Consider the following 12,201-nt stretch of genomic DNA (forward strand, 5'->3'; position numbering starts at 1 on the left):
GGCACGAACGACGACGACGCCGACGCCGACGCCGACGCCGTCGCTCCCACCTCCGTCCCCGTCGTTCGACTTTGTTCGTCCGCGTTGCGTCACGTTCCTTCGACTACCCTGTATCCTCTCTCTCTCTCTCTTTCTCTCTCGCGACCAACCCCAACAACTCACCCACCCATCCACCCTCGCCACGCTTCTCTCTCTTCGCCGCCGCAAAAGGAGCGCGGGCCCTGTACTATCCCTGTGCCGGCGCGACGGCGGTAATATCAAGCCGCCCCCATTCGTGATGAAAATGAAAAATAAATAAATTGCGCAGGGGTGAATTTCGGCCAGCGGGATAGTGTTGGCAACGACGACGTCCACGACGACGCCGGTGGTGCTAGTGGTGGTGGTTGTGGTGCTGATGGTGGAGGTGGTAGCGGTGGTGGTGGTGGCGTGGCTGTGGCCGGCGGTCTCTCTTCGTCGTGGCCCGAATGCCGCCGCATTGGTACCACGCGACGGCGTAGCACGTCTCCTCGTCTCCGAGGAGAAGTGTCGTGCGTGCAAAGGTCCAAAGTGATCCTCGTCTCTGATCGTCCGTGGATGATCGAGGATGGTCCTGCGCGGGGAGTCGATCTGCATGTGCTGGCAGTGCGGACGGTGTACACCCGCATCATTCAGGTTCTCGTGCATTGTGCCGATCAAGCTTGTTTTAGAAAGTGAAATCTGTTACGCCAGGAGAAATCGAATTGCGGAAAGGATCGAAAGCACTCCTGTTACCATGATTTCCCGATCGCTTCAGCGACAGTCAAGCCGGATAAATGAAACGTCACGTTACTGTTTTGTGTACATCTCGTGATCATGCAGTCTTCTTTCGCGCTGAAACTCCGCTCGCCTTACTACTATCGTTCTGAATTTTATTAAGCCCCTATTGAGCGTTTCATTTACCTGCGATGGCAAACTACGGGGTTTCACGTGGGCAGCCTTGAATCTTTAAAATAGCATTAGAGTACACAGAATGTGGTAGATCAATCCGCAGCGAATCACCTGGACGACTTCTGCAGAAGCCCGATTTCCGTTCGATGTCGGACAGAATGCGCTGCCACTCACGATCGATCTTGTTGTACTGAGACTTGTGTACTGTGCTATTTCGCTCAGCCGCCTCGGCTTCGTGCACGAGTGTCATTAGACTTAGCTAAATGCAAAACACGTCGGTTGTGCATGAGGAATGAAAAATAGCGGCGCACGAAAACGTTGCAGTCCCGGTGTCGCTTTTCTTATATATTAACTGCTGCGGAGTTATGATCGCGATGGAATAAATTAGCATGGGATATCCGCGGCTTTCGGGTAGCAGGATCAAGACCCAAGGTGCCTATTCCCGGAGCTAAGACCGCGGAGGTGCCAAGTGTTGTCAAGTGTAGTAATCAGAACGCGAGACCGTCCAGACTACGGAACATTTCGGGAGCTGAACTGGCTAAGCTTAGACGTCTCGCCTAGGCGTATTTCCAAGGTGTATTTCTGTGCAATTCGACAGGTGGCCCTTAGACAGCGCTATATCGCTCACCGCGACAACTTTGCGCTCACCTCTCGACGCTACTTCTCTTTACGACGTCGGAATAGTCTCGGCCGCGTCTCGGAAACTCGTCATCGACAACCGGATTTTCCGCCAAGAGAATTCATTTGCGCTATTCTGGATGAAAATGGGAGGGATGTTTGGAATGAATAGTGGCAATTTATATCTTGTTAAATTGCGTCACTTTATCGCATAACATTTTATTTTCTCGTCTCTGATTCTTTCGAATAATTGATGTCAAGTTAGAGAGTGAAAGCCATTATCGATAAGTCACGCAATATCATAGGTCCGCAGGACCTTTGTATTTATATTCATCTTGTCAATGTCCGATAAATTTAAATGCAACATCGGATGTGCATCTCGACAGATCGTATCGCAGGGGATGAAGATCTGGCTGTTCCGACGTTCCTCGACAGAAATATAACGCAATATCGGAAAAAGGGCGATGGCACGGGTCTGCCGGGAGGTCCATAAATCCACGTGGGACCATAAAACACGGAAGCGAGCGCTTTTACGTCCGAAACACTTTCGCCGCCGTCTTTCTTGTTCTGTCGGTCCGATAAAAAAAAGGAGACCAGCGCATTTCCGGCGTCGGCGCCGCGAGAGAATCGCCGGAAATATCGCGGGAAATACTTCTCTCTTCGGCCGTCTGGTCTCTATAATCTCGAGATATACGTGCCGTGTCTTTATGCAGACGCGCTTTCCACTGTAAATCACGCCTTATCTCTCGCGTGTCACCATCTGGGAATTTCGCGGCCGCGGAGTACTCCCGGGGGGTTGCACGAGAAGAGGGTGGCACGTCCACGTTCTCCTGGCACGTTCAACGGCAAATGTGGCCACCTTATCTGCATGTCGCACAGAGAGAAAGGAAGATCCACACATGGAGAACGGTGGGAAAAGCATGATCCGACGATCGAAAGTACGAACGCGTGTCTGTGTTTCACGTTTCAAATTTTAACCGCGGACGTTGTCCGCATCGTCTCGAACCGAATCCTCGAATTTCAGGAATAAAACTTGAAATTGACGTTGCTCGAGTGTCAGAAAAAAACGCGCGATGTCGCACGACTTGTATGTTTTTGCGGAATTAACTCGGCACATTCAGCTTTGAACTACTTTTCCTTGTTTTTTCACCTATGCACTTGACACTCCGCTTTGATAAATTAAGTTTTGAGTACACGAAACATTAGCATTTTACTTGTGGGTTTGTAGTGCTTTTACTCTCGTCTGCAGTTGCTCGGTTGAAAGTTCAAATATGCAAAGTAAGGCAACTTCTTCAGTTGGCGTAATTTGTTAACGGTGCAACTGTAAACGATTCTGAATCAATAATATCGATATTATTATATCATATCGGTATCGAAATTATTTTATCTTCTCTGCAAAAGAAATTATTTTTATTATAAGCGAAACGTTACTATTTTATTCAAACCTTAATTTATTAAAGTTAATAAAAGTGAGCTGCCAAGTTTACCTAGATTCCTCTTTCTAATCAAATTTCCGCGTGTAATTTACAAAACCAGATTGGCAGATGACAAAATACGTCGCGGAAAGAACTCTAAAACTCCAACAAGTCATCGGCAAAGCTGGAGACGCGCGAATCCCGCGCTTACGTTGGCTTACGGAATCCATGCGGAAGTGACGAATGATCTCGGAACGCGATATCGTTAGCGCGGAAAAACGGCACGCTTACGTTGATCAATCGCGATCGCTCGATCTACGATCGCATTCCCGGCGAGCACTGACCATCCCATCTAAATTTCCGTTTCGTTTATTTGCAGACTCGCTAGAATGGTGGGTAGCGTGCCCAGCGGATGGATGAGGAGGATCCTCCTCTTCCTCGTCCTGATGACCGGAGTCCTCCTGATCGCCATGTACGCCCATGCACCGCCGCTCGCGTCCCTCCAGCCGTTCCCGACTCGTCGGTAGGTATTATGTAATATTGTATAATATTGTCCAACACAAACGTATGATATCTGTTTCCTTACAAAAGTACAAAGTTTTCGCTGAGTAAAGGCCGACTGATTGATTGGCGCTCTTGACGGGCACGTGTTAATCTTTCCGCATGGAGAACGTGTCGAGGGACACGTGAAAATTGTCGAGGTTTCGCGAGTTACAAGTAAATCCGCGTGGAAAGCGCACACAGCTTGTTTTTTTTTCTTTTTTTTATCATTTCTGTATTTCTGTAGTTGTTTTATTAACGCATACACGCATACACATTGCACACGTACACGTACACGGCGTAAGGTTTTTGGCGTGTATTAACCCAGTGCCTTTCCTTTTTGTTCCCTTACGCCGCACGTTTCTGTTTTTTATTTTGAATTTATTTCGCATTGTCGCATCGCAACGCGATCAATCGCGGCATTGGAGAAGACTAGAGGACTTACAAAGCAGCTTGGTTAATTTCCTGGCTGGTAGCGAAACCACGGTCGGTCCCGAGGAACGGCTTTACGAGTATCTGGAAGAACCTAGGTAACGGACAGTCGACCCCCGGCCACAGGGGTTGTTCCTTATGCTAAACGGGTTGTACCACGCATCTCTGGTGCCTTCTGCTCTAGCCTGCCCCCGCTTTCGCTTCGGTCGGTCTGTCTCTTTTAATATGTGCGCCTGGTTCGGAAAAAAAGCATCCTTCCCTCGAACAGCTATTTTTATTGGATATCACTGTGCGACAAGTTTGCCTAAAAAAGCAAAAAAGTGAATGTAAAAGTAAAGACTTGGAGAAAAAATAACAAAATATCTTACACAGAGAGATTTTACGAGAGAGGAATTCAAGTTTTAATTTTAACTCTGGAAAAATTCGATTTAGTGTAGCTTTCGCGTGGCATTTCTTTTCGGAACCAGTCGCGACATCTAATATCAGTCGTGATCAGGCGCTATTTCCCAATTAAGAAGCCATCCGAAGCGCGAGCTGCAACACGTCGACCACGACACGCGTATCCCAAACGTCCCAGATTTCCGGGGCGAGAGAACTCCCGTGTATTCCCCGGTCGCATCTTTCGCCTCCTCCTCTCGCAACGTCGACGGTCGTTTTAATCCATTCGCCCGAACAGCAGGTCCATTATACCAAATAAGCACCAAGACACAGCCGCCGTGTCTCCGTATTGTCTCGCTATTATATTTCGCGGATTATGCAGTTCGCGCGGCGTGTTGCATCCGCGCTGACCCGCTTCGCGAACCCGACCTTTCCCCAGCCCTGATATCGGAAACGTCTCGCCTCTCTCTCTCTCTCTCTGTTCTCGGCACACACGGATGTGTACCACGAGTTTGGATAATCGAGAAAACCGAGGGGATTAAGAGGGTATCCGAGGAAAACCGCGGAAGCTACGAGCAACCTCGGGAATTACCGTGCGGTGGATGCAAACCGGACGGGGAACGGTTGCTTGCCAATATTGCGCAATGTTGCTCCAGTATTATCTAACGTTGTTATTACCGCGTCGCAAGGAGCAAGGAAGAAGGAATAATGCGAGTAATGTTGTTGAGTTACTCCAACATTATACATTATAGTTACGCAACTACGACATTATTTTTCTGAGAAAATCTGAAAATATTGGCGAAAGTCTTAAGATTCCATCCACTCTTCAGCATTCTTCAAGTTCCAGCATCAAATGTTCGCCGGCCCGGTGCAACTAGCTCAAGGCGAATCTGTTCAAATCTTCGCTACCTTATCCGCGTTTCCTTTATTCGAGCTTCGTCGAAGCAGCGCCGGTTTTAGCAACATTGGCGCCCTGGGCAAGATTATCATGGCGCCCATTCATCCCGCTCAAGATATACAGGTGAGGCACCTAAAACAGGCCACTTGAATATCTCGGCTATTAACCGTAAATTCAGAAATGAAAAAGTTCTAGCCGTTAGAAATTTGTTCTTTTCCGAGAAGTTCTGAGTTGATGATATCATTATTTCTTATATTGCCTAGAGTTCCCTGCTATTGAAAATACCGTAAATTCAGAAATGAAAAAGTTAGAACTTAGAAATTTTAGCCTTCAGTGACCTTGAATGATTTTGACCCGTAGATCAATGTGCGCATCTTCAAACGCTCTACTAGATGGCGCGTAAAAAAACATATCATACCATTTAAAAAAACGAAGTTGACCTTCATATGACCTCTACGCGTCCACCTAATAAAAAACTATTTAGAACAAATTATGTGTCGCTCGAAACCATGCAAGTTTGGTCTGACACATTTTTTTCTATCACCAATAACAGCCGAGATATTCAGGTGGCCTGTTTTAGGTGCCTCACCTTTATATACGTACAGAACGTTCATGTTGCGTACAATTATCAGATTTGTACAGAGGCCGAAAAACAACACGGGCATTGCCGGTTCGAAACGGTAGTGAAATTTTCAAAATTTTCAAAATTCGCTAATAAAATACTTCTGCCTTTTTGGGAATTTTCGATATCGCTGCTTATGAATCTGTAGTTAGATTATAAAAATTTTTAGACTTAGCATTTTTACTAATCTAAACGGGTATAAACGAATGCACGCATATGAAAATTCAGAAAATTGCCCTTTAGCTTTACTCAGAGCTAGCGGCGCCCCTACAGATCTGGCGCCCTGGGCGATCGCCCTACCGCGCCCTACGCCGGTACTGCGTCGAAGTAATTATTATCCAGCGTATCGTATCGAGACATTTGTTCATTTCTCTTCGGGCAGACGTTTTTCCGTCCATGATTAGCCAAATACTCCCTCTGCTTCGTTCCGCAAGAGTCATTCCTCTCTTTCTTCTCTCTGGCTTTTCTCTCTCTGTCTCTCCCTCCTTTTCTCTAGCTGGCGTTTAATTCGGACAATGCCGATGATATCTTTCTGCATTCTCATTCGTCTTACTGTTGTAATGAGCAGCTTTTCATTTGTACCAGAGGTACGATGTTATCAGCTTGCTCGGCACAGAACATGAGTCGCGGAAAGTAGATTCGATCTTTCCCTGCAAAAACATAAGGACTGTTAAGATCCTTGAGCCACGGAATTGTTCGAATAATGCATCGCAAATTGCATATCGTATTTATTTAAATATAGTATGCGTATTGATTATTAAAAGAGATATTTTTTCTGTATAAACAAGGACAGACATTTCTCGCACTTCCCGCTGTGAATATCCCCTACGTATATTCAGCTCTGCAGTAGAGTCATATCGCATGTTATTTTCTGTTGAACAGTCTGTCATTCTATAGCTATTTTCAGCATTCTCAGCTCTTCCTGCATCGATTGCAACCGACGTAAATATTCGTCACAAGTCCAAGAAATCAATGTAATTGCAGTACTTGGTAATCCGTGATGCAAGGGCGAATATGACAAGATTGAGAGTAACACAAAACTAAATTATTTAAAACTGGATCTGAATGTGATTTCTTAAAATCTAAAGAAGAAGAAATTAATTTCTATCTTGGCTTCGATCAAGCATTACCAAGTGCTCGTGTACGTTGCATATTATGAATGCAAACGATTATCAGGGCGCGATACGTGGATCCACTTACGAGAGAGATTTTCGGCTCGCAGGACATTTCAAAGTCCATGGTCCTGGGCATGTGTGGCGAGTCGATGCGAGAGGCGAGCAGTGAGATCCTCGAGGACATCCCTAGCGACTTGCACCGCTCATTGTGGAGGAAACACTCGACTGTTGTGGCCCCGACCAACCGAAAACGTCGTCCTCGGCGATAACAGTGTTATCCTGCACCTTCAGCAGATCGAATTCGTCATCGTCGATACGAGCGATCAGGAGATTAAGGACCTGCTGGAGCACGCGAAGGACGTTTTTATTGGTGAATATTGGAAAGAATATCGGAAAAATGTCACTTATTAAGCATACGTTTGCAAAATGGATAGAAAATGATGATCAAGATCTTGCATTTATTTTATATTTATGCGTTCCGTGTAATGAAAAATTCAATTGAGAGACGCACATTTTGTAGGATGTACATATTAAATAATCATTTAGTCTAGTTTGCATATTTGTCGACGGGTTAGCTTCTTCTCTCCTTTCACGTAAAACGGTCTCTTCTACTTTACAGGGAACATCAGGAGTCTGGTAAAAGTGCCGAATGCCAAGAGTAGATCCGGCGTTGACACATTCATTATATATGTGAGCGCCGGTAACGCACGCGGCACCACTTTGACTCTGGACACTGACGAGTCGTACAAACTGGAACTCGTGCCCAAGGGAAAGGTCCTGGAAGCCAAGATCACAGGGAAAAGCTACTTCGCGGTGCGACACGGTCTCGAGACTCTCAGCCAGTTAATCTGGTGGGATGAAGCTGCCGGCAAGCAGGGTGCTCTTCGCATCCTTACACGGGCCTTCATCGAGGACAAGCCCGCGTTTCCCTATCGCGGCCTCCTCGTCGACACCGGCAGGCAATTCTTCCCCGTCGAAGAGCTGAAAAGGGTAATTGACGGCATGGCGGCTACGAAGCTCAACACCTTCCACTGGCATCTAACCGATTCCCAGAGTTTCCCCTTCGACTCGGCGCAGTTCCCGGAGATGGCGAGGTGGGGCGCATACAGTGGCGATCACATTTACACGCCCGACGACGTGAAGGATCTGACCGATTACGCGAAGATACGCGGCGTCAGGATCGTCGTCGAGATTGATTCCCCGGCCCACGCTGGCGCCGGGTGGCAATGGGGTGAGTTTAGCTGAGAGATCTTGGATACTTGTGAATATAAAACTGACTTAAAACTTTTTTTAAATGGCTGGAAGAATATTACATTTTATACAAAATAAAGGTTGCCGATTGTTGGAGTTTTATCTCAAGTCTCAAGATATCGGCTTTCGAATTTCGAATCGGTCGAATTTCACACATTAACACTTTTGCCATTTCAGGTGCGGAGCATGGCTTGGGCGAGTTGGCGTTGTGCGTGGACCAGCAGCCGTGGTCGGCGTATTGCGGCGAGCCAAACTGCGGCCAACTGAATCCCATAAACGAGCACTCGTACCGGATACTCGAGGGTCTGTATCGGGAACTGCTCGATCTGACGGAGGTGCGCGACGTAGTGCACCTCGGCGGCGACGAGGTGAATCTCGAGTGCTGGGCGCAGTACGGCAACATCACCCTGGCGATGCAGGCGCAGAATATGACGGATCATCACGCGCTCTGGGCGGAGTTCGAAACGAAGATGCTGCAACGGCTGATCAGGGCGAATCACGAGCGAGTGCCTAAGGCGGTGATCCTGTGGAGTTCGCCGTTGACCAAGAGGCCGTACATCATGCTGTACTTTGATCCGAAGGTCCACGTGATCCAGTCGTGGGGTGGCAGCAACTGGCCAGAGACGCCCGACCTGCTGGAGGACGGCTTCCGCGTGATCCTGTCGCACGTGGACGCGTGGTATCTAGATTGCGGCTTCGGCAGGTGGCGGGAGAGCGGCGAGGCAGCGTGCGGCGAATACCGTACCTGGCAGACCGTCTACAATCACCGTCCATGGAAGGAGTATCCGCAGCAACACCTGCCCTTGGTGCTGGGCGGCGAGGCGGCAATCTGGACCGAGCAGACCGGACAATCGTCCTTGGGACCTCGACTATGGCCCAGGGCGTCCGCGCTCGCCGAACGATTGTGGTACGACAAGCATAGTAACCGATAATGCGTATATAACAAAGCAAAATGCGAAATGAGATGTAATGACGCCACGACGGTGATGTTAATTGCAATCTTTCAGGAGCGACTTGCCGACAAACACTTACTCCACGGACGAGAACGTCTACACCAGGCTGGCTGCGCATATCGAAGTCCTGAACAGCAGAGGCATCAAGACCGAGTCGATGTGGCCGCAGTGGTGCACCCAGAACCCCGGCAAATGTCTCTGACCGATCGTTAGAGATTCGCGAGCTATCGATCGGCCGTACTACTGTACTCGCGGCGCTAATCGCGTAAAAACGGAATGCCATAAGAAGCGGCAACGTCTGCCGCGTGCCCTGTCGGCAGTCGGAATCGATTTCGTCCGATGCGCAGTTGCGTCGCGTATTCACGATCTGTGGGAGCTCTCGATGATGAGCGTTCTGCCGGTAGAACTGACAATCGCTCCTGTCCGATAAGTCACCGGACGGATTTTCTTGTTCACAAGAAGCGCACGCCAAACGAGCCAGCGAACAATGATGACGATCGAGATTATCACTCAGGAGCTCTCTCTCTGCGTGTCCAACGTGTAACATGACGAAGCTACGAGATTACGCGGGCGACGAGGAGCCGCGAGTTTATCGACACGTAGCGTAAGGCATAGATATTAACTCGACGAACGCGTTGATAGCGTAGAATAAATGGGGCCTCTCATAAGGGGGGGGGGGGAGGCCTGGCTTCGCGCGGGCTTAGTTTTATAAGCGCCTACTTAACGAATCGAATAATCGCGGTCACAAGGAGGAAATGCGCTATCGTTTCAGCGAAGCACTTGTGTGATTGTCAATCCACTGATGTCGCTCGAGGCCCGAATTACGTGCGAATTATAGATCACGAGTCGTCAGAGATCGAAGATTTTTTGGTCTTTCTCAGTGTCGAGAGCGAGAATTCGGGGAGGTACGTGACGTTCGTGGATCCCTGCAACGAAATTAAATTAAATCGCGGCGAGTTCGTTCTCCGGACTGCTCTCGGTCTCGAATTTTTTCTGTGTTAAAGTACAAAACTGTCGCGCTTGAGCTTTTTAAGCTTTTCTAGCATAATACTTGCTCCTCGAGAAATCTCGTGTTCCGTCTCGCGCTTTCGTTGGTCGATTCGGTTAGGATGTAAACTGGAGGACTCCTTGAACGGTTCTCTTTTATACGAGGTTATTCGTTCAATCGTGTACTGCATGACTGCATAATTGAGACAATTATGCGCATTTCTTATATCAAGGAATAACGAGTAATAACACACATTACCAATGCCACTACTCCTTGTTACCTCTCGGATTCCACGAAGGACACCAACGACGACGGCTGCCACGTGCCTCATCATCGCTGCGCCGTTTTAGCCGTGAACGAACGTATGTAGCAATTTTGTGACGCATAATTTAGTTTTTCGACGACCGAGATTACTGAAAGTATAAATAAACGCGAGAAAGACGTAACGCGATGCGAATGTCGACGGACAGAGAGTGCCTGCACGTTTGCGGATAATCTACATTAAAGACACTATCGCGCACGATGCACGCTCGACGGGAGGGATTCGACGTCGTCGGCGCGCAAACGTGTTAATCGAACTTTCTACTTATCGTCAACGCAAAATTGCTCAGGGCAGAATAACATAACTCTACATTAGCGGACGCGCGCTTCTGCGTATGCACGAGACGAACGAGCGAAAGGATGAACGACCGAGGTGTCTCGATCCCGCGGGAATTTCGGCGAAGCTATTTGAAGAAGCGTGCGCTCGCAAAATCACCCTCGTGTAATCACGACGGGGATTTCGACTGATAGAACACAACGTAAGGAATCGAGGAGGGAATCACCCGCTTGCCCGATCATTACTGCATCACGATGTGCGAGCGATCACCGTCATAGAAGCGAGCGGAGCCCGTGCTCTCTGCAGCGCAACGTGGCCTACGAATTATTTAAAGAAGAAAAAGGGAGGAAGAGTGAGCCTCGGAAATTTGTAAATACTTCATAACGACGTAGGGAGCAACGTATGATATAATACATTAGATAGACGTGTAGATAGGAAATTAGCTAGGCAATTAGGTAGGACTCGGATATTTAGGAAACTCGACTAATTAAGAAACCGCTCACCAGAAATAACGGGTAGGGAAGAGAGAGAAAGGGACGTAATGCAGTCTGGAAGGGAGGACGATAGAGAAGCTTGTACTTACCGATACTGACACCGATGGCTGTAAGAGGAGTCGAGCCTTTCGTGCGTTTGTAGATATAAGATATACAATCGTAGCAACATTAAGGATGCTGGATACCCGAGTGTCCCCAATTATGATCGTGTGGGAAAGAATTGAAGAAATCATGTGCATGCTGAGTCACTGTAAGAAGCTTTTAAAGAAGCAGCTCATTTCTCTCTTTTTTCAATTGTGGCAGCTGATATTAAACGCTTACAAGTCAAGTCTTTTGATTTTTCAATTAAGATTGATTCTTGTTGAAAAGATTGGAAAGATCGACCGTTCCGCTGTCTTAGCTTTAAATTTTTCCTGAACATTGCCGTATCTCAATACCGCAATGCTCCAGCTTGGATGTTTAAATCTAAAATGCTCACTGTAATGGATGAGACCAAGAGCGTCAGATAAACTTGCAGACGTTCAGTTGAAGTAGTTGGAGTAGAAGTGGAGTTACTCCACTTACTATCTTACACCCATGTCATCATAATGAGATATAAGCGCAGGTATCGAGAATCCTTAAGATTGCAGCAAGATTGCGCACGAATTGCTTCTCCAGTTATTTCTTATGTCAAGTTCGTCTCGAGTTAATTTCGGCGGAGAGGCGAAGATCGGCGGACGACGTTGCGCGCGATCGATCGACGATCCTGTAAAGAACAAGAATTTTACAGCGCTTAGGGCGGTGATATTTACGGTACGTATACTTACGTTATGCGACTCTCTTGCATTGATGATGCGACGACGAATGTATGTAAATAGGAGGAACGCGAGTTGCGTGCGTGTGCGTGCGTGATCTGTGCGAGTGCGTGGTGCTCTTCGAGATCCCAGAAAGATATACCCTGTTATGACGTGTCTGCTCTACACGGATTTAACATAAAGTAAATTTTGAATACAT

General features: G+C 47.6%; 1 protein-coding gene across 7 annotated transcripts in view; it reads left to right on the forward strand.

Moving 5' to 3' along the window:
- Positions 1-12,198, forward strand: part of LOC105286249 (probable beta-hexosaminidase fdl) — a 33,427-nt gene extending 21,229 nt beyond the window's left edge. For 2 of the 7 annotated variants that reach the window (XM_011351067.3, XM_011351066.3), the window contains 6 exons: positions 3,319-3,462; positions 3,908-4,009; positions 7,032-7,294; positions 7,544-8,155; positions 8,353-9,082; positions 9,183-12,198. In XM_011351067.3, coding sequence (XP_011349369.1) covers positions 3,329-3,462; positions 3,908-4,009; positions 7,032-7,294; positions 7,544-8,155; positions 8,353-9,082; positions 9,183-9,330 — 1,989 coding nt within the window. In that variant the 5' untranslated portion in view covers positions 3,319-3,328 and the 3' untranslated portion in view covers positions 9,331-12,198. Of the gene's footprint in view, positions 1-317; positions 652-3,318; positions 3,463-3,907; positions 4,010-7,031; positions 7,295-7,543; positions 8,156-8,352; positions 9,083-9,182 lie in introns of those variants that run through there. The other 5 variants (XM_011351064.2, XM_011351065.2, XM_026974656.1 and 2 more) reach the window with 5 other exon arrangements.
- Positions 12,199-12,201: the final 3 nt, after the last annotated feature.

This window comes from Ooceraea biroi, chromosome 13, assembly GCF_003672135.1.
Source record: "Ooceraea biroi isolate clonal line C1 chromosome 13, Obir_v5.4, whole genome shotgun sequence".
Taxonomy (NCBI): Eukaryota; Metazoa; Arthropoda; class Insecta; order Hymenoptera; family Formicidae; genus Ooceraea; species Ooceraea biroi.